Source organism: Haematobia irritans, chromosome 1 (assembly GCF_050003625.1).
Source record: "Haematobia irritans isolate KBUSLIRL chromosome 1, ASM5000362v1, whole genome shotgun sequence".
Lineage (NCBI taxonomy): Eukaryota > Metazoa > Arthropoda > Insecta > Diptera > Muscidae > Haematobia > Haematobia irritans.
In genome coordinates this window covers 162,797,278-162,820,852 of record NC_134397.1, presented here as the reverse complement: position 1 = coordinate 162,820,852, position 23,575 = coordinate 162,797,278, and the positions used below count along the sequence as shown (strand labels likewise).

Below are 23,575 nucleotides of genomic sequence, written 5' to 3'. Positions count from 1 at the left end.
GTATATAATAAATGTCACGAATTCAAAGACAAGTTCTTATAGGGAAAATACCAATATGAAATCATGTAAGAAACATTCCCATTTTGAAACAAATCGAAAACGATAAAAATTTCATTATTTTAAAATTATTTTTAGAAACTCCGCAGTAAATCTGTGTAGAATCTATAGAACACGTAAAGAAAGTGTGAAAAATTTAAGGCATAACAGCGAGGAGTGTGTAAAGTAATCAGACATACCTCCTAACCAAAAGCATTTCAAAGGGCTTGTATGTGGTTTGCATGTAAAGAGAGAAAAGAATTACACTCGAAAAATAGTTTGTTTGGATTTAAAGATATTGAATATCAGTAAATATATCCAATGTGTGGAGTGCCAGATCTCCAGGAAACTAAATTACGAGCTGTTCCATGTATTCACTGCACTTCGGACATCCATGTATTTCAGACATGCCACTTAACCAAAACCATTCCTTTTCAAAGGGCTTGTGGGTAACATTCCTCTCCAACTAAAAGGTACTTCTATATAAATGAAAATTTTAACAAATTTTCTATATAAATTAAATTTTCTATATCAATAACATTTTGAGAAAACTTCTACATTAATAAAATATTGACAAAATTTTCTATAGAAATAAAATTTTAAAAAAATATTCTATAGAAATAAAATTTTGACAAAATTTTCTATAGAAATAAAATTTTGACAAAATTTCCTATAGAAATAAAATTTGGACAAAATTTCTTATAGAAATAAAATATTGACAAAATTTCCTATAGAAATAAAATTTTGACAAAAATTTCCTAGAGAAATACAATTTTGACAAACTTTTATATAAAAATAAAATTTTGACAAAATTTTCTATAAAAATAAAATTTTGACAAAATTTTCTATAAAAATAAAATTTTGACTAAATTTTCTACAGAAATAAAATTTTGGCAAAATTTTCTATAAAAATAAAATTTTGACAAAATTTTCTATAGAAATAAAATTTTGACAAAATTTTCTATAGATATAAAATTTTGACAAAATTTTCTACAGAAATAAAATTTTGACAAAATTTTCTACAGAAATAAAATTTTGACAAAATTTTCTATAGAGATAAAATTTTGACAAAATTTTCTATAGAAATAAAATTTTCACAAAATTTTCTATAGAAATAAAATTTTGACAAAATTTTCTATAGAAATAAAATTTTGACAAAATTTTCTATAGAGATAAAATTTTGACAAAATTTTCTATAGAAATAAAATTTTCACAAAATTTTCTATAGAAATAAAATTTTGACAAAATTTTCTATAGAAATAAAATTTTGACAAAATTTTCTATAGAAATAAAATTTCGACAAAATTTTCTATAGAAATAAAATGTTGACAACATTTTCTATAGGAACAAAATTTTCGATAGAAATAAAATTTTGACAAAACCTTCTATAGAATAAATTTTGACAAAATTTTCTATAGAAATAAAATTTTGACAAAATTTTCGATAGAAATAAAATTTTGACAAAATTTTCTATAGAAATAAAATTTTGACAAAATTTTCAATAGAGATAAAATTTTGGCAAAATTTTCTATAGAAATAAAATTTTGACAAAATGTTCTCTAGGAATTAAATTTTGATAAAATTTCCTATGGAAATAAAATTTTTATAAAATATCCTTAGAAATGAACTTTTTATAAAATTTTCTGTTTGATTTTCTATTTTTTGGGAGATTTAATTTACTTTAATTATCCCTAATTTAAATTTTGACTTTAAACCGTCAAATAGCTCATTTTCTAAGACCAAAAGAACTTCATCGGAAGTGGAAAAAATGATGGAGGATCCCGGGATGATCTTAAAAATAAATGTTTGTGGGAAACTTCCATTCAATCATTTTTACTAAATAAATATTTTTTATTCACCAAATTTTATTTTAGAAAATTAGAAGCATCCAGCATTCATTGTGAAAACAAATTATCCCATTTCTAATAATATCAACCTATAATAAATAAACAAGTTTATTTCGATCCTTTTAATTTTAATTTCAAGGTTATATCGAGAAAAACAAATTCAATTATATTTTGAAATATTTTTACATTTTCATTGGTAATAAAATTAAAATTTACGATCATTAAAGATATCAGACATATCTTCAAAAACTGTTTATTGCATATAGTTTGTATATAATAAATGTCACGAATTCAAAGACAAGTTCTTATAGGGAAAATTCCAATATGAAATCATGTAAGAAACATTCCCATTTTGAAACAAATCGAAAACGATAAAAATTCCATTATTTTAAAATTATTTTTAGAAACTCCGCAGTAAATCTGTGTAGAATCTATAGAACACGTAAAGAAAGTGTGAAAAATTTAAGGCATAACAGCGAGGAGTGTGTAAAGTAATCAGACATACCTCCTAACCAAAAGCATTTCAAAGGGCTTGTATGTGGTTTGCATGTAAAGAGAGAAAAGAATTACACTCAAAAATAGTTTGTTTGGATTTAAAGATATTGAATATCAGTAAATATATCCAATGTGTGGAGTGCCAGATCTCCAGGAAACTAAATTACGAGCTGTTCCATGTATTCACTGCACTTCGGACATCCATGTATTTCAGACATGCCACTTAACCAAAACCATTCCTTTTCAAAGGGCTTGTGGGTAACATTCCTCTCCAACTAAAAGGTACTTCTATATAAATGAAAATTTTAACAAATTTTCTATATAAATTAAATTTTCTATATCAATAACATTTTGAGAAAACTTCTACATTAATAAAATATTGACAAAATTTTCTATAGAAATAAAATTTTAAAAAAATATTCTATAGAAATAAAATTTTGACAAAATTTTCTATAGAAATAAAATTTTGACAAAATTTTCTATAGAAATAAAATTTTGACAAAATTTTCTATAGAAATAAAATTTTGACAAAATTTTCTATAGAAATAAAATTTTGACAAAATTTTCTATAGAAATAAAATTTTGACAAAATTTCCTATAGAAATAAAATTTGGACAAAATTTCTTATAGAAATAAAATATTGACAAAATTTCCTATAGAAATAAAATTTTGACAAAAATTTCCTAGAGAAATACAATTTTGACAAACTTTTATATAAAAATAAAATTTTGACAAAATTTTCTATAAAAATAAAATTTTGACAAAATTTTCTATAAAAATAAAATTTTGACTAAATTTTCTACAGAAATAAAATTTTGGCAAAATTTTCTATAAAAATAAAATTTTGACAAAATTTTCTATAGAAATAAAATTTTGACAAAATTTTCTATAGATATAAAATTTTGACAAAATTTTCTACAGAAATAAAATTTTGACAAAATTTTCTACAGAAATAAAATTTTGACAAAATTTTCTATAAATATAAAATTTTGACAAAATTTTGTATAGATATAACATTTTGAGAAAATTTTCTATAGAAATAAAATTTTGACAAAATTTTCTATGGAAATACAATTTTGACACAATTTTCTATAGAATTAAAAGGTTAACAAAATTTTCTATAGAAATAAAATTATGACAAAATTTTCTATAGATATAAAATTTTGACAAAAAATTTCTATAGAAATAAAATTTTGACAAAATTTTCTATAGATATAAAATTGTGACAACATTTTCTATAGAAATAAAATTTTGACATAATTTTCTATAGAAATAAAATTTTGACAAAATTTTCTATAGAAATAACATTTTGACAAAATTTTCTATAGAAATAACATTTTGACAAAATTTTCTATAGAAATAAAATTTTGACAAAATTTTCTATAGAAGTAAAATTTTGACAAACTTTTCTTTACAAATAAAATTTTATATAGAAATAGAATTTTGACAAAATTTTCTATAGAAATAAAATTTTGACAAAATTTTCTAAGAAATAAAATTTTGACAAAATTTTCTATAGAAATAAAATTTTTGACAAAATTTTCTATAGAAATAAAATGTTGACAAAATTTTCTATAGAAATAAAATTTTGACATAATTTTCTATAGAAATAAAATTTTGACAAAATTTTCTATAGAAATAAAATTTTGACAAAATTTTCTATAGAAATAAAATTTTGACAAAATTTTCTATAGAAATAAAATTTTGACAAAATTTTCTATAGAAATAAAATTTTGACAAAATTTCCTATAGAAATAAAATTTGGACAAAATTTCTTATAGAAATAAAATATTGACAAAATTTCCTATAGAAATAAAATTTTGACAAAAATTTCCTAGAGAAATACAATTTTGACAAACTTTTATATAAAAATAAAATTTTGACAAAATTTTCTATAAAAATAAAATTTTGACAAAATTTTCTATAAAAATAAAATTTTGACTAAATTTTCTACAGAAATAAAATTTTGGCAAAATTTTCTATAAAAATAAAATTTTGACAAAATTTTCTATAGATATAAAATTTTGACAAAATTTTCTACAGAAATAAAATTTTGACAAAATTTTCTACAGAAATAAAATTTTGACAAAATTTTCTATAAATATAAAATTTTGACAAAATTTTGTATAGATATAACATTTTGAGAAAATTTTCTATAGAAATAAAATTTTGACAAAATTTTCTATGGAAATACAATTTTGACACAATTTTCTATAGAATTAAAAGGTTAACAAAATTTTCTATAGAAATAAAATTATGACAAAATTTTCTATAGATATAAAATTTTGACAAAAAATTTCTATAGAAATAAAATTTTGACAAAATTTTCTATAGATATAAAATTTTGACAACATTTTCTATAGAAATAAAATTTTGACATAATTTTCTATAGAAATAAAATTTTGACAAAATTTTCTATAGAAATAACATTTTGACAAAATTTTCTATAGAAATAACATTTTGACAAAATTTTCTATAGAAATAAAATTTTGACAAAATTTTCTATAGAAGTAAAATTTTGACAAACTTTTCTTTACAAATAAAATTTTATATAGAAATAGAATTTTGACAAAATTTTCTATAGAAATAAAATTTTGACAAAATTTTCTAAGAAATAAAATTTTGACAAAATTTTCTATAGAAATAAAATTTTTGACAAAATTTTCTATAGAAATAAAATGTTGACAAAATTTTCTATAGAAATAAAATTTTGACATAATTTTCTATAGAAATAAAATTTTGACAAAATTTTCTATAGAAATAAAATTTTGACAAAATTTTCTATAGAAATAAAATTTTGACAAAATTTTCTATAGAAATAAAATTTTGACAAAATTTTCTATAGAAGTAAAATTTTGACAAACTTTTCTTTACAAATAAAATTTTATATAGAAATAGAATTTTGACAAAATTTTCTATAGAAATAAAATTTTGACAAAATTTTCTAAGAAATAAAATTTTGACAAAATTTTCTATAGAAATAAAATTTTTGACAAAATTTTCTATAGAAATAAAATTTTGACAAAATTTTCTATAGAAATAAAATTTTGAAAAAAAAAATTCTATAGAAATAAAATGTTGACAAAATTTTCTATAGAAGTAAAATTTTGACAAATTTTTCTATAGAAGTAAAATTTTGACAAATTTTTTTTACAAATAAAATTTTATATAGAAATAGAAGTTTGACAAAATTTTCTATAGAAATAAAATTTTGACAAAATTTTCTGTAGAAATAGAATTTTGACAAAATTTTCTATAGAAATAAAATTTTGACATAATTTTCTATAGAAATAAAATTTTGACACAATTTTCTATAGAAATAAAAGTTTGACAAAATTTTCTATAGAAATAAAATTATGACAAAATTTTCTATAGATGTAAAATTTTGACAAAAAATTTCCTATATTAATAAAATTTTGACAAAATTTCCTATAGAAATAAAATTTTGATAAAAATTTCTATAGAAGTAAAGTTTTGACAAAATTTTCTATAGATTTAAATTTTGACAACATTTTCTATAGAAATAAAGTGTTGAGGGAAATTTCTATAGAAATATTATTTTGAGAAAATTTTCTATCGAAATAATGTTTACTAAATTTTCTGTAGAAATTAAATTTTTAACAAAATTTTATTTCGGGCGTTCATGCATTTCATATACGAGATTGATAAACCAAGCGAATATGCCCTTAATGATATATTACATCTATTGCATTTTAAAATTAATTGTTTTTTATTTTATCTTTAATTTTAATACATTTTTTTTCTCAGTGTTCGATGCTAATCAGTACGCCTATGCACCACATATTTGTTCTTCCAGTCATTGTGTCAGACATTCTAAAGCACCTAAAACTGTTCCAAAGAATGTGAATGGAAACATCTGTTTTTACTCTGATCGAATGAACCATTTTTCTTTGCTGCTCATACTCTTTTGGGTATTGTAGCGATAGGCAATCTTCCCTCCTCCTATAGGGGCGTTCAGAGATTTTTATTTTTAGAGTGAAAATCCTCAAAACGCAGAAACTAAACTAAAATCAAAAACGAAGACAAAAAAAACGAATTCCACAACAAAACATTTTGAGTTATTTCTTTTTTCCAAGTGATTGACTTTATCGTGGAATGAAAATGTCTTTGTTGTTATTATTGTTGGCATTATGCGTACTAAGTGTTCCGGTATACATATATATCTGGGAAAGCACCTTCTATTTTTTGTTTTATTATTGTAGTTCATTCGAAATTTATGGCTTTTCTTTGGACGAGTATGTATTTTCCCACTTTTCTTCATGATTTGTTTTCTTTTTTATTTATTGCTTTTGGTTTTATTTTGGAAAAGCGTCTCCTTTGACGTCAAACTTGTCCAAAATAATCATTTTTGTCGTAAAATGGAAATGGAAGAAAGTTGCGTGTGCGTGCGTTTTCCCCCATCCATTTTTAAAGAAATGATAAAGGAAATTTAATACGACAATTATGTATTTAAGAATTGACAAACGCGAAGGACTTGTCTTTACTTTAAAAAGGGATTCAATCATACACAGTCTAGAAACACTAAACTTTATGGCATCTTAATGGTATAAGAGGATGGGCCGCCTAAGTACGTAACCTTTATAAAAAGAAAGATTTTGAAAAAGCGGATATTTATTGTTCAACATTGTTTCCTTTTAACTTTTTTTAAAATGCTTGAAAAATCAAAATGTTGTCGCGTCACGCAAATTTGGTGGCGTGATATCCCAATACGACTGATATTTGATTGAGTTTTAATTTTTAAACCCGAAAGATGACGATAACGCTTAAAGCAGTAGATTATGGTGCAGGGGCAGTAATTCATAAAACTATTCAACCAAGGGGAGGTAAGCAGAATCAACAAGTTGATTTTTTGAATTTTTCAAAATTTAAAAAGATTGCTTTCTGATTTTAGAATTTTGGAAAACGTCCGCTTTTTGACCGTTATTATTATTGAAATCTGGAAAATTCGATTTTTTTAATACAATTTTTTTTAAATATAATATGTGTGGATGCAAACATACATTAACTTAAAAATTTCCTATAAACATATACTTGTTTAGAAAGAGAGAGCGAGAGAGTATAAACTAAAGATGGCGAATGAGAGAGATAATGAAAAACATCAATACAATGCAGTGAGGCTAAAAGTACAACATGCTAGAAGTAAAAAATGCTACAAGTAAAAAAAAAATGTGCCTAAGGTGAAACATAAGATGTTTGAACAATGCAAACAATATTTTGTTTGGACATATGTGTTTGGGAGTATATGTGACAGGAGCATTTTTTTTTTTGAGGGTGTACACAAATGGTGGTAAGTTCAGATAACGGCTGGAAAGTCCGGGAACGGCTGAAAAGATTCACTTGGAATTTTTAGAAAACTTACAAGGTAATCATGTGGTGAAAATAGGCTACTTGGTATCTTGGGTGGGGAGGGGGACCACCCCCCAAAGTTCTCCGATTTGCATGAAGTTTTCAGAGATTGTTGGAAGAGACGTGTAGACAAAGATCCGCTACGTTATTTTTCGATATTTGGTCGTGGAGGGACACTTCCTCTTAGCCCGATTTTTTTAACACTTGGCAGTCACCCATCGCCCAATTTAACGACGACGCTTAATTTTATTTTCTATATAAATTTAAGTTAATTCTAATTCAAAAATTTTACGAATTTTTGTTTAAAAATAAATCTAAATTTTGGTTCTCATTTTTTGCTCATGATGCAATTTAAAGCGCCTTGAAGTAGACCGTTGTCAAAATGACGAAGGATAAAAAATTTTGTTAACAGGTTGGCTGATGAGTCCCCAGTCTGACACATAGATGGCGTCGCTAGTATTAAATGTATATTATTTTTATATAGTACCAACCTTCAAATGATTCGTGTCAAAATTTGACGTCTGTAAGTCAATTAGTTTGTGAGATAGAGCGTCTTCTGTGAAGCAACTTTTGTTATTGCGAAAAAAAATGGACAAAAAAGGAATTTCGTGTTTTGATAAAATACTGTTTTCTGAAGGGAAAAAATACGGTGGAAGCAAAAACTTGGCTTGATAATGAGTTTCCGGACTCTGTCCCAGGGAAATCAACAATAATTGATTGGTATGCAAAATTCAAGCGTGGTGAAATGAGCACAGAGGACGGTGAACGCAGTGGACGCTTGAAAGAGGTGGTTACCGACGAAAACATGAAAATGAAGTTGATCGAGATAGCAGAGGCCTTAAAGATATCAAAGGAACGTGTTGATGTTGCGGGAGCCACAGTGGTGCAATGGTTAGCATGCCCGCCTTGCATACACAAGGTCGTGGGTTCGATTCCTGTTACGACCGAACACCAAAACACCACCTCAGTAATGCTGGTGACATTTCTGAGGGTTTCAAAGCTTCTCTAAGTGGTTTCACTAGAATGTGGAACGCCGTTCGGACTCGGCTATAAAAAGGAGGTCCCTTGTCATTGAGCTTAACATGGAATCGGGCAGCACTCAGTGATAAGAGAGAAGTTCACCACTGTGGTATCACAATGGACTGAATCGTCTAAGTGAGCCTGATACATCGGGCTGCCACATAACCTAACCTAACCTAACCTAACGTGTTGGTCATATCATTCATCAATATTTGGATATGCGGAAGCTCTGTGCAAAATGGGTGCCGCGCGAGCTCACATTTGACTAAAAACAACAACGTGTTGATGGGTCTGAGCGGTGTTTGCAGCTGTTAACTCGTAATACACCCGAGTTTTTCCGTCGATATGTGACAATGGATGAAACATGGCTCCATCACTACACTCCTGAGTCCAATCGACAGTCGGCTGAGTGGACAGCGACCGGTGAACCGTCTTCGAAGCGTGGAAAGACTCAAAAGTCCGCTGGCAAAGTAATGGCTTCTGTTTTTTGGGATGCGCATGGAATAATTTTTATCGATTATCTTGAGAAGGGAAAAACCATCAAGAGTGACTATTATATGGCGTTATTGGAGCGTTTGAAGGTCGAAATCGCGGCAAAACGGCCCCATATGAAGAAGAAAAAAGTGTTGTTCCACCAAGACAACGCACCGTGCCACGATAGCAAAAATTCATGAATTGGGCTTCGAATTGCTTCCCCACCCACCGTTCTCAGACCTCAAAAGGACGCTCGCATGGAAAACATTTGGCTACAATGAAGAGGTGATCGCCGAAACTGAGGCCTATTTTGAGGCAAAACCGAAGGAGTACTACCAAAATGGTATCAAAAAATTGGAAGGTCGTTATAATCGTTGTATCGCTATTGAAGGAAACTATGTTGAATAATAAAAACGAATTTTGACAAAAAAATGTGTTTTCTTTGTTAGACCGGGGACTTATCAGCCAACCTGTTACTTGTTCCCAAATCTAAAAAAAATTCCTTGCTGGCAAACGTTTTACCTCAAATGAAGATGCAATTACAGCTGTAAAACACTATTTTGAAGACCTTGAGGAAAACTATTTTAATCAAGGGATAGAATTGCTAGAAAATCGTTGGACTAAGTGCATTGAAGTTTCAGGAGATTATATTGAAAAATGAAAATATTTTTGAAAAACTAACTATTCTCTTTCATTGATAGGCTAAGAAGTTTCCGAACCGCCCTCGAATGCTAGTTTATGAATATTATATGCTTGTGCTTAAAAAGAATGTGTTAAAAATTTTGAGTTCCAAGCATATAATTTTTAACCCAAACATATGAAAAACAATCTTTTTCGTCCGTTTATATACTTGTTTATTTATTTGTTTTTTATTTATTTTTATTTTTTTATTTTTTTTTTGTGGTAAGTATATTTGATATCCTTTATATTTTTATGCATATAAATAACTTTGCTTGTTTTGTATACTTGTTCCAATACTTTCTTTCAATCTCTAAACTTCAATTAAATTCTATTTTCTTTTATAAGAAGAGACAGTAACCATTTCAGAAATATAACCAAATAAACCACTTTCCATGTAAACCACAATCCCTCATCATCCAAAGTCAACCTAACGCCATGCTATTATGGACGACATTTGCAAAATGGCTCACGTCATCAAAATTCTACTTGAGCAAATATTTGCATTAAGGCGCAAACCCAAATTAAACCACAACAGGGTAAAACTTACATAAAAATTCTCAAAAGAATGTCGTAAACCGCAAAAAGTTTAGAAATTCTTTTGATTAAGGCAAGAATACATCGGATAAGGTAATATCAATGAAGGTGTAAAGGACGGAGAGGGGGGGGAGGCATTTCCCAAGTAACCATCACTTTTGGAATACATGTTCTTGCATAAATAAACAGATAAAGACATTCGCGGTAGGTGAAAAAAGTGTTAACCTGCGCATATGCCATTAAAATGGGAGATCAACCTCCCTGCTCTGCACCCAAATGCATAAAATGGAAATGTGCGGATATGGTTGAATGGGAGGTGGGGGAAAAAATTAACATCCACCAAACCACAAAACGACAAAGGAAACGTATAAACAATAAAAGTTCACCCAGAAGCAAAAATGAAGGAACAACCACCTTTGTGCTTTGATGCTGAATGCGAAAATGCAAATTTTTCACAAAGAAAAAGAAGTTACACAAAAAAAAAAAACAAACGCAAAACAGGGGCTTATTTTGTTCTCTTGACATTTTAACCAAATTTGAATAGTCCAAAAAAACGAGAACAACAACAGATAATATATTCAAATATGAAAGGAAACGGAAGTGGCAAACGAATGGGTGTGAAAAAAAAAACTTTGGTTAATCCATGCAAGTATTTATTGGCATCGTCATAAGATTTAACTATTTCGTTTTGTCATGAACTTTTCTGATAGTTTGCAAAAACTTTTGGTTATTTATTCCACGATAGTCTCTTTAGAACTACGCTGAAAAAATTATTGATCTAATACCTAAATTTTTGGACACACAATTTCCACAAAATGAAGGGTAAGGAGGATTTCTTTGCTTCAAAATTTTTTCCATTAAATTTAGGACACGAATCTTTGAAATTTGCGTCCCTCCGTTAAAGTCATATGTATTTGAAGTATGACAAACTTTCCTTAAAGTAAAGAAAATACAATAATAGAAAAAGTATCATTAAAAGTAAGCCAATGAAACTAATTCGTTAATACAACGAAATTGTTCGTTATTCTAACGAATTTTCTGTTAATTAACTTAATGTTTCGTACAATTAACGAATATTTTCATTGTATTAATGAAAATGTTTCGTTATATCAATGAAAAATTTTCGTTGACTTAATTCTAATAAAATTTTCTTTGTGTGTAGTTTTGATTTATAGAAATCGTCTTTATAATAAATGATATATTAAATCTGTGAATTTAAGATAAAAACGATTCAAAGATAAGACTTATTAAGGGTTTAGCACCTTTGGTTCTGATGTCCGTCTGCATGTCTATTGTAATCAACCTACAGACCCATATATAAAGCGATCCCTCGATTAGTTTTTATGTTATACATTGTTTTTATTTTGTTATTTTTGACATATATTTTTCTATAAATGTATGTTTCCATTAAATCAACAAAAAAACTGAATACTATCGTAATTTGCAAAACCTTCTCAAAAGAACTTGCATGGTAGTGAAAAAGTCAAACGGCATATGTCCAAATCCCAACGGAGATGAAATTAATTTTTATACCCTCCACCATAGGATGGGGGTATATTAACTTTGTCATTCCGTTTGTAACACATCGAAATATTGCTCTAAGACCCCATATAAGTATATAAATATATAATTCTAGGTCGTGGTGAAATTCTGAGTCGATCTGAGCATGTCCGTCCGTCCGTCCGTCTGTTGAAATCACGCTAACTTCCGAACGAAACAAGCTATCGACTTGAAACTTGGCACAAGTAGTTGTTATTGATGTAGGTCGGACGGTATTGAAAATGGGCCATATCGGTCCACTTTTACGTATAGCTCCATATAAACGGACCCCCAAATTTGGCTTGGAGGCCCTCTAAGAGAAGCAAATTTCATCCGATCCGGTACAATTTTGTACAAGGTGTTAGTATATGATATTTAACAACCATGCAAAAATTGGTCCACATCGATCCATAATTATATATAGCCCCCATATAAACGGACCCCCAAATTTGGCTTGCGAATCCTCTAAGAGAAGGAAATTTCATTCGATCCGGCTGAAATTTGGTACATGGTGTTAATATGTGGTCTCTTAACAACTATGCAAAAATTGGTCCACATCGGTCCATAATTACATATAGCCCCCATATAAACCGATCCTCCGATTTGGCTTTCGGAGCCTCTAAGACAAGCAAATTTCATCCGATCCGGCTGAAATTTGGTAAATGGTGTTAGTATATGGTCTCTAACAAACATGCAAAAATTGGTCCACATCGGTCCTTAATTATATATAGCCCCCATAAAAACCGATCCCCCGATTTGGCTTTCGGAGCCTCTACGACAAGCAAATTTCATCCGATCCGGCTGAAATTTTGTACATAGTGTTAGTACATGGTCTCTAATGATCACGCAAAAATTGGTCCACATCGGTCCATAATATATATAGCCGCCATATAAACCGGTCACCAGATTTGACCTCCGGAGCCTCTTGGAAGACCAAAATTCATCTGATTCAGTTGAAAGTTGGTACGTGGTGCTAATATATGGCCTTAAACACCCATGCAAAAATTGGTCGAAATCGGTCCATAATTATATATAGGCCCCATATAAACCGCTCCCCAGATTTGACCTCCGGAGCCCCTTGGAAGAGCAAAATTCATCCGATTCGGTTGAAATTTGGTACGTGGTGGTAGTATATGATATTTAACAACCATGCCAAAAGTGGTCCATATCAGTCCATAATCATATATAGCCCACATATAAACCGATCCCGAGATTTGGTTTTGGAGCCTCTTGGAGGAGCAAATTTCATCCGAGTCAGTTGAAATTTGGTACATTGTGCTAGTATATGGCCGTTAACAACCATGTCTAACTAGGTCCATATCGGTCTGTAGTTATATATAGCCCTCAGATAAATCGATCCCCAATCACACAAAAATTGGTCCATATCAAGTTCATAATTGTATATAGCCCCCATATAAGCGACCCCCATATTTCAATTTTGACTCTCTACGTATCGTGCAAAAAGTCCATATCGATTTGTAATTATTTGTAGACTTACCTAAACATAACTTTTTTGTCTAATATATACCACGTATGGACTAACTCACAATTTAGAAAACGATGTTAAGAAGTGTTAATATCCCAAAACCGTAGTAATTCGATTGTGGATGACAGTCTTTCGTAGAAGTTTCTACGCAATCCATGGTGGAGGGTACAAAAGATTCGGCCCGGCCGAGCTTACGGCCGTATATACTTGTTTTATTTTTTATTGATTTTCAATTTTTTTTTGTGAAATTGAAATTTTCCAAAAGGACAGCATCGGAAGTGGAAAAAATCGACGGGGGAATCCCGGGATGCACTTTGTTTATCTAGTTTTGTTCCAGCCCCAATATAGTCCGATTTTTCGATTTGATTTCGAGAAGGCATTTATCATTCCACTTGCCTGAAATTTGAAATGCCGTGATACCGGTCCATATTATAATATACAGAACGATATCTCGATTTGATTTCATGAGTACATGAAAGCAGCAAAATGTATCCGATGTGACTGAAATTTTAAGTTTAGGCGAGTCTCATATACATAAAGAGCTTTGCTAAAAATGGTTTATATTGACCCAGGTTTTGAGGGAATAGAGGACGCAATTTCCAATCGATTCACATGGCATTTGGAACGCTGTGTTTTTTTACGCCCACGGACATATGGGTTTGATATGGTGTGCATCGGTCTATATTCTTATAAAGACCGATCTACCGACTTGACCCCTTGAGTATATAAAAGCCGCAACATTTATCCGATGCGGTATATTAGAAACGACGATATCACAAAATATGTTGATACAATTTACGTACACGCAGTGTTGTCATTGGATTTTTTGGGGATTTTTCCCATATCGGGGATATTTTTTCATGGATGGGGACAAAATTTTTGAGTTTGGGACTTTGGGATATGGTGGTGCATTTCCGCAAATTTGGGGATTTTTGTGGGGAATTTTCGAATTTCGATTAAAAAATAAAGTAAAATTGGCTTTGGTGCCTTTTTTTTTGAGTGTTTGAACAAATTTTTAATTTAGCTGTTATTTTCTCCAAGGAATATGCGTCATCATATCCACCTGAAATTCTCTATATTAATAATGGGGGTATTTAAGATTCGACTTGTTATATATGTACATATTATTGTTGCTGTCATAAAATTCTTAAATAACCATTCAATTTTCAAATCAAATTGAATGCAATTCAATTGATAGAAAGATTATATGCCAGAAATCAAAATCCAATGATATTATTTTGTATTCCATACATACCTGCCAATAGGACACTATTATTATTTTTATTGTCATGATCCACGGGTATGGATGAAACACGTTCGGCACGCAGACAGGCAACGGTCGTACCAGGACGGCCATTTTTACCCGAAGCTGTCAATTCCACAGTCATATCCATTGATTTTTGCAAAACAGCATCCATGCGTATGAATCCTTCGGCCAAAGTTTTATAGCCCAAAATAGTGCGTGACTTGTATTTCTTGCGTCGTTGTAGGAGTATAACCAGTCTATGTTGAGGTTTATTGTTGTCGTCGTGATGATGATGATGTAGGGAAAATGAGAAGAAGAAAGGCAATTGATAACCATAAAGTGTGCTACAAAATTGACAGGATATTTATTGATTTTTTGTTTGTTTGTTCATTTCATTTCATAGATGGGTATTTTCGTGGGATTTTATTTCGTTTTGTTTTTTGTTTATATATAATTTACGGTTACGGTCATTTCGAATAGCCAGCCAAAATTACCAACAGAATATCGAAGTGAAGGATTTTACATTAGTCATAGTGGTCAAGCAATAACAAATCGTAGCAGTAGCATTAAACATTATTGTTGAAGAAGAACATAAAATGTAGAGTAACCAAAAAAAAAAAAAGAAGTAGAAGAATAAAGTATTAATAAATCTAATGGTGTAATTAAAACTTAAAATCAATGGGACGACGAATGGGACGTAGTATAACAGTTTGAATTTTACTCTACTAAATATTTGATGGAGGACAAAGGACAAAGCTATTTTAAGGTTTTTTTTATATGTTTTATTATTTGTATTGGGAAGTACCATATAGGATTAAATATAATCCCAGGGTTTATTAGTTACATGGTGAAAAGTAGGAAAATATGTCATTCGTAGAATTTAGAACAAAACCTTAAATAACCTAAGCATTTAAGCGAATAATAATCACAAAAAAATTTTTTTTTCTGATTCAATCACGAAATTAATTAGAATTGATAGTATCAATTAAAAATTAATTGAAAGTCAGTTAAAAAATTAATTGATCCATTAAAAAAATAATTAATACTGATTGAATTTTGTTTCAATTAAAAATTTGTTGAATGGTATAAATTTTTTATTGAATATTTTTTTAAAACTCGACTAAACTTTAATTGAAAGTTTTTTCGTAAATTTTTTTCTATGAATCTTATGCTACATGGAATCAAATTCAACCTAAATATTAAAGAAAATGCTAAGGCAGTCGGAAGCCCATTGTATGATACCCTACACAAAATTTTGTTTTTCTGATTCAATCACGAAATTAAGTGATTAAATTATATTTTTTAATTGAAATCACAGTTTTAGTTGAGCATAAAAAAAATCCATGATTAAAAATTAATTGATTTTATGGGCAAATTTCAATTAATTTTTTAATTGATTAAAATAAAAATTTAATTGATGTTGATTGCAAAATTCAATTTTTAAAGTAAAAACGTAACTACTTTCAAACACTTTCTTAACTGACTTTCATGAAGCTCCGTTAGTGCTACGTTACCTAACGAACTTTTAAGCCGTACCGTGGAGCAGGGTTGCCATTTTGGTAATTTTTTGGGCCAAAATTGGTCCAAAAATTATACATTTTTAAATTTGGTCCGATGGTCGGACCAAATAGAATTTTATTGAGTTTGGTCCATTTTCGTAATTTTTTAAAATTTCCTATAGAAATAAATTTTTGACAAAATTTTCTGCAGAAATAAAATTTTGACAACATTTTCTGCAGATATAAAATTTTGACAAAATTTTCTATAGAAATAAAATTTTGACACAATTTTCTGTAGAAATAAAATTTTGACAAAATTTTCTATAGAAATACAATTTGGCAACATTTTGTATAGGAATAAACTTAAAAAAATTTGTATAGATACAAAATTATGCAAAAATTTTGTATAGGAAGAAAATTTTGTAAAAATTTTAATAAAAATAAAATTTTGCTATAACTTTCTATAGAAATAAAAGTTTGACAAATTTTTCTATTAATATAAAATATTGCTAAAATTTTCTATACAAATAAAATTTTGCCTAATTTTCTATAGAAATAATTTTTTTTACAAAATTTTCAATAGAAATAAAATTTTGACAAAATATTCTATAGAAATAATATTTGGACAATATTTTCTAAAGAAATACAAATTTGGACACAATTTCTCTATAGATATAAAATATTGACAAAATTTTCTATAGAAATAAAAGTTTGGCTAAATTTTCTATAGAAATGAAATTTGACAAAATTTCCTAAAGAAATAATTTTTTTACAAAATTTTCAATAGAAATAAAATTTTTACACAATTTTTAATAGAAATAAAATTTTTACAAAACTTTCAATAGAAATAAAATTTTTACACAATTTTCAATAGAAATACAATTTTGACAAAATTTTCTATAGAAATAAAAATTTTGACAAAATTTCTAAAGAAATATTTTTTTTACAAAATTTTCAATAGAAATAAAATTTTTACACAATTTTTAATAGAAATAAAATTTTTACAAAACTTTCAATAGAAATAAAATTTTTACAAAATTTTCTATAGAAATAAAATTTTTAAAAAATTTTCAATAGAAATAAAATTTTGACAAAATTTTCTATAGAAATAAAAATTTTGACAAAATTTCCTACAGAAATAAAAATTTTGACAAAATTTTCAATAGAAATAAAATTTTTACACAATTTTTAATAGAAATAAAATTTTTACAAAATTTTCTATAGAAATAAAATTTTTAAAAAAATTTCAATAGAAATAAAATTTTGACAAAATTTTCTATAGAAATAAAAATTTGGACAAAATTTTCTTTAGAAATAAAAATTTTGACAAAATTTTCTGTAGAAATAAAATTTTGAGAAATTTTTTTATACAAATAAAATTTTGACAAAATTTTCTATAGAAATAAAATTTTGTTAACATTTTCTATAGAAATACAAATTTTGAATAGAAATAAAAAAAAATCACACCATTTTTTATCGAGAAAAAATTTTAATTTGTTTTAATTAATTAACTTAATTTTGAAAAATGGTCCGCTGGTACGAATTTTGGAAAAATGTTTCATTGTGGCAACGCTGCAGAAGAGAGATATAAGTCATTTTGCTTATTTATTCCATATGCCAGTTAGGAACTTAACTGTCGAAAATTTTTCAGTTAAAGTTAACCGGAGAGAATATATTTGCAATTTACTTTCTGTTAACTGGGAGTTAAAGCCTAATGGAGCTAAATGAAAATGGCCGTTAGTGATTTTATTTCGATTAAAAAATGGATCGTTTAAAATGAATTTTTAATTAAAAATTAAAAAAAAATCTAATACGTTTTTTAACGGACTTACGGCCATTTTCTTGTAGCTTCCTTAGGGTTTAACTCCCAATTATCAGGAAGTAACTTGCAAATATCTTATCTCCGGTTAACTTTAACTGAAAAATTTTTAGCAGTTAAGTTTCTAACTGACATATATAGGCAAGATGATAGATACCGTACTATGGACGGTTTAAAAATTCATTATCTAACGTAGCACTAACGAAGCTCCATGAAAATGGGGGTTAGTCTTCCGAGTTCGTTTAAAAAGTTAATTGTATCAATTAATTTATTAATTGAAAAATTTTGCAACTTCAATCAACTTTTTAATAATTTTAAAAACAAGATTTCCCCCATGTTCGGAAATTCGCAATTACAAATCGCAAGAATTTATTTTTCTTGTAACGAAAAAATAGAGATACTCTCGGACTACAATACAATTTTAATATTAACTTCTCATTAAAGGGAACTATATTACCAAGATTTAAGTTTAAAAGTTTCAGGGTTGAGAAATTATGGCCAACAATTTTGCGAACATGGGTGTTTGTCTTTACTCAAATGATTTTGGCATTGATTTGAAGCCAATGAAGCGGAGAATTTTACTAAAGCTGCAGTGGAGCCACGGTGCACAGTGCTTCGATCTTATACAACGAATGGGCAAGAATAGAATCATTTGGGAACGGTTATATATCACTCCACGAAATTTTGTATGGTTAGAGCCGAGATAATGACCAAGTAGTGAGCCAAATTTTTAGACCCTAGGTAGACCGGAACTCTACTGACAGACCTCTAAAATTGGAGTCTATTGGAAAAGTTTATGAACTTCTCATTTTTTTATAAATTTGACTCATTTTGTTAAATAAATATCTCTTGTTAGCTTTCAATTCAAAAAACAAAATTTTGCTAATTTTCAAAGAGTAACATTTTGCAAAAGTTTGTGAAACATTTTGGTCACCTTGGTGTTACTTTGAGGACTTGTAACAAAAACTTACATCTCTGAATTATTTTTACGAAAGTTTGTAGAACTGGTGAAAATTTAATTTTTTCCTCTTTTTTGGTCCATATTGGGTGGTACTTTGAAGATGTGTAATAAAAATTATATCTCAGTATTTAATTTCTCTCTCTGTTTTTTGTAATATCTGTTGTTAGCTTTCAATTCAAAAAAAAAAAAAATTTGCTGCTAAAAAATAGAGTTTTGTTCGTAAAGAATTTAAGAATTTATAAAATTTTTGTTTTGCAAACTTTTCATTTCTGGAAAAATGGCGTCACTTTTTCAAAATTAGCAAAATTTTATTTTTTAAATGGAAAACTAACAACAAATACAAAACAAAATCAAAAAAAAAAAAGAAATAAAATTCAGAGACATAATTTTTTTTATTCACAGAAAAAAAAATTTTGTCATCAATCACGAAATTAATTGATCCAATTAATTTTTATTTGAAATTTCTTCTGTCACAGAAATGATAGTATCATCCACCAAAGTCAATTAAACAATTAATTTAATTTAATAATTAATTTCTGATATTGAGTTTTGTTTCAATTAAAAAATTTGTTGATCGAATTAAGTTTTTAATTGAAAATCTTTCAATTAAAATATTAATTGGAAAAATTTTGGTAATCTTTTTGTGTGTGTTACAAGTCCTCAATGTGCCGCTAAGATGGCCAAACAGGCAAAAGTTTTGAAATTTAACAAGAAACAAAAAAACAAATTCAATAAATAACGTTAATTTACAGAATTGTAGTTTTTGGAGATGATAGTTAACAACAAACATAAACTAAAAACGAAAACTAAAACCTCATAAAATTCACATAAAACGCAATACAGGACAAACACTTGTTATTCAAAATCCCTTCGTTATTATAAATGAGGAGTTTTTACCAAAAATATACTCCAAAAGCAAACATATTTCTAATCAAAAATAGCATAATTTTTGTTAATTAGTCACCAATATACTCTATAATCAACCCAAAAAATAGTGTGAGAACAAAACTGAGAGATATAATAAAATATATATACATATTTTTTTCATTTTTGGTAAATTATCCTTTTTGGGTAGAAAAATCCCAAAACTTTAAAAAATTGCCAAATTTTAATTTGCTCAAATTTATATTTTTCTTTTAGTTCAAAAACCATTACCAATGCATACACAAAATATTTAACTTGGCTAAAATCAAACCATTCGTTCTTTTACATCATCCACGTATGTTAATTTAACCCCATTTTTTGACCAACAAAATCTTATAATTCAAATATTTTTTAAAAATACTTCTAGTCAATTATAGCAAATTTTTATTTTTGTATACGAAGCTCGATATCATAGATTATTAAAAACAGAAATTAGAACAAAAATCGAAGCACATATTTTTGTTTGCCGCTTTCGAAGCACTGTGCGGAGGAGTAATGGTTAGCATGTCCGCCTTGCATACAAAAGGTCATGGGTTACATCCCACTTTAGAACAAAACAGCGGTGGATTATTCCCTCTCAGTCGACATTTCTGGCTGTTTAAAAGGTTGTGTAGATGGTTTTAACGCAATGTGAAACCCCTTTCGGACTCGGATATAAAAAAGTGAACATGAGACATATTTGTCACAGCCATGTTATTTTCTTGAAAATTATATATTTGATTTCGGCAACCATGCACATGTTTGCCGAGAAAACAAAAATGTTCCATGTTCACTGTCCAAAAATAACATTTTGCTCTTAGAACATGTTTGTGACAATCATATTCCTTCTCTGTGTGTATCAACAATTTCCTGGTTTAAAATTCCTCATATAATTTCAATTCTTCCACTACCTACTCTTTATTCTTTCTCATTAAAGTACATAATCTAATTACAAATTAACCAAGTGATAAAATTGCCACTAATATCCACCAATGAAGTATAACAAAATCATGTTAAATGGCATGGAGCGATGTTAGTTGCTGCTAATCAACATTAACTTGGCTACCTTAATGGTAGAGGAAAACAGAAGCATAAGGGCAACTAATGACTAACTTGTACGATATGCAACACACACAAACAGTACTAGGAACTAGGAAAAAGAGATGAATAAAAAGCAAACGAGTTAAGTATGGAAAACTTTTACCAATTACATTATGAGTGGATGGATTGATGCTGCTACTGCTACAGGTTTTCTATAACAATATTTAGTTATTACTTCTACTACGGATTGTTGTTGTAGCTGTTGGTATGGATGATGGTTGGCTTAAAGAGTTTCAATCAATTTTCTGCCAATATACATATACGCAATACATTAATAGGGAAGAGACACAAATGAATGAATGAATCTGGTATAACAGGATGTGTATGTTTCATTATGAGGATGGTTAATTAAAAGTGATTATATGTAAAGATCATAAGCTATAGATATACAGCTAAAAAGGGGTTACTTCAATAGATATTACCCAGCAAACAAATTTAAATGATAATCAAATAATACTATAATAAATACGAGGGGGTTGCTTTTTATACTTAAAGTAGAAAAAGTTGAAAAATTTGCATTGCTCACATCTCAACGAATAGGTTTCAGCCGTCGGAAATCAATTGACTAACCAGATCCTGTGAAGTTGATCTTCGTAAGACGAATGACTTCTTCGATATTAAACTTATTCGGACGTCCTCCTTCCCCGTGGCCAGCACAGTAAATCTTTGTCAGGCCGTTCAATCGCCCACTGTTTCCCAAAACAAAGCTTGTGTTAAAAAATACGATATGAATGTGATTCGTCCATATATACAGTGTGGTTGAAATGTCCGGCTTCAGACCCTTGACATTCCAAAAGGTCTCAGCACCACGCACTCAGCACGTGCCAAGCAATATTGGCTTAAAAAGGGCGTTCTTCGCTCCATTTCTACCGCACAATAGCCATTTGAAAATACCGACCTGTCAGTCATTTCAAGACGGCACTTCTGCGGGAATGAGCCAGAATACCGCAGAGGCACTTCTGTACAGCGTGTGATGGTTTGACAGCCATTATAATTCGTGACAAAGATAGCCAAGTCAAACAAATATAAACTATTTCTAACATTTTTGTTTTGTATCTTATTTCTAACATTTTTGGCTTTTGATCAATAAAATTTTTAAAAAAATTGGTGCTTGATCAAACCTTTTGATCCTTGGGCACACATGCTATCTACTGCACACTATTGGTAAATGCAGTATGACATTCAGAGCATCCCAAGCTTCTTTTACAAATAATCTGCCTTACGCAATGACGCTACATTTAAAAACAACAATATCACCTAGCGTGATTTCCACAGACGGACGGACGGACATCGCTAGATCGACTCGGAATTTCACCACGACCTGGAATATATATATTTTATGAGGTCTGAGACCAATATTTCGATGTCTTCCAAGCGGAATGGAGGGCAGTGTTGCCAGGGATTTTTTTTTGGCAAAATTTTCTATAGAAATAAAATTTTGACAAAATTTTCTATAGAAATACAATTTTGACAAAATTTTCTATTGAAATACAATTTTGACAAAATTTTCTATTGAAATACAATTTTGACAAAATTTTCTATAGAAACAAAATTTTGACAAAATTTTCTATAGAAATAAAATTTTGACAAAATTTTCTATAGAAATAAAATTTTTGACAAAATTTTCTATAGAAATAAAATTTTGACAAACTTTTCCATAGAAAAAAAAATTTTGACAAAATTTTCTATAGAAATAAAATTTCGACAACATTTTCTATAGAAATAAAATTTCGACAAAATTTTCTATAGAAATAAAATTTTGACAAACTTTTCCATAGAAATAAAATTTTGACAAAATTTTCTATAGAAATAAAATTTCGACAAAATTTTCTATAGAAATAAAATTTTGACAAAATTTTCTATAGAAATAAAATTTTGACAAAATTTTCTATAGAAATAAAATTTTGACAAAATTTTCTATAGAAATAAAATTTTGACAAAATTTTCTATAGAAATAAAATTTTGACAAAATTTTCTATAGAAATTAAATTTTGGCAAAATTTTCTATAGAAATAAAATTTTGACAAAATTTTTTAAGAAATAAAATTTTGAAAAAATTTTCTAAGAAATAAAATTTTGACAAAATTTTCTATAGAAATAAAATTTTGACAAAATTTCCTATAGAAATAAAATTTTGACAAAATTTTCTATAGAAATAAAATTTTGACATAATTTTCTATAGAAATAAAATTTTGACAAAATTTTCTACAGGAATAAAATTTTGATAAAATTTTGACAAAATTTTCTATAGAAATAAAATTTTGACAAAATTTTCTATAGAAATAAAATTTTGACAAAATTTTCTATAGAAATAAAATTTTGACAAAATTTTCTATAGAAATAAAATTTTGACAAAATTTTCTATAGAAATAAAATTTTGACGAAATTTTCTATAGAAATAAAATTTTGACAACATTTTCTATAGAAATAAAATTTTGACAAAATTTTCTATAGAAATAAAAGTTTTGACAAAATTTTCTATAGAAATAAAAGTAGTGACAAAATTTTCTATAGAAATAAAATTTTGACAAAATTTTCTATAGAAATATTTGTTTGTTAGATATTGT

The 23,575-nt window shown here is 28.0% G+C and overlaps 1 protein-coding gene across 1 annotated transcript in view; it reads right to left on the bottom strand.

The window, feature by feature from the left end:
* KrT95D (phosphofurin acidic cluster sorting protein KrT95D) overlaps window positions 1-23,575 on the bottom strand; it is a 287,611-nt gene that overhangs the window by 102,732 nt on the left and 161,304 nt on the right. Inside the window, exon 4 of the mRNA XM_075292058.1 lies at window positions 14,735-15,069. Within this exon, the coding sequence (XP_075148173.1) occupies window positions 14,735-15,069 (335 nt within the window). The remainder of the gene's footprint in view (window positions 1-14,734; window positions 15,070-23,575) is intronic.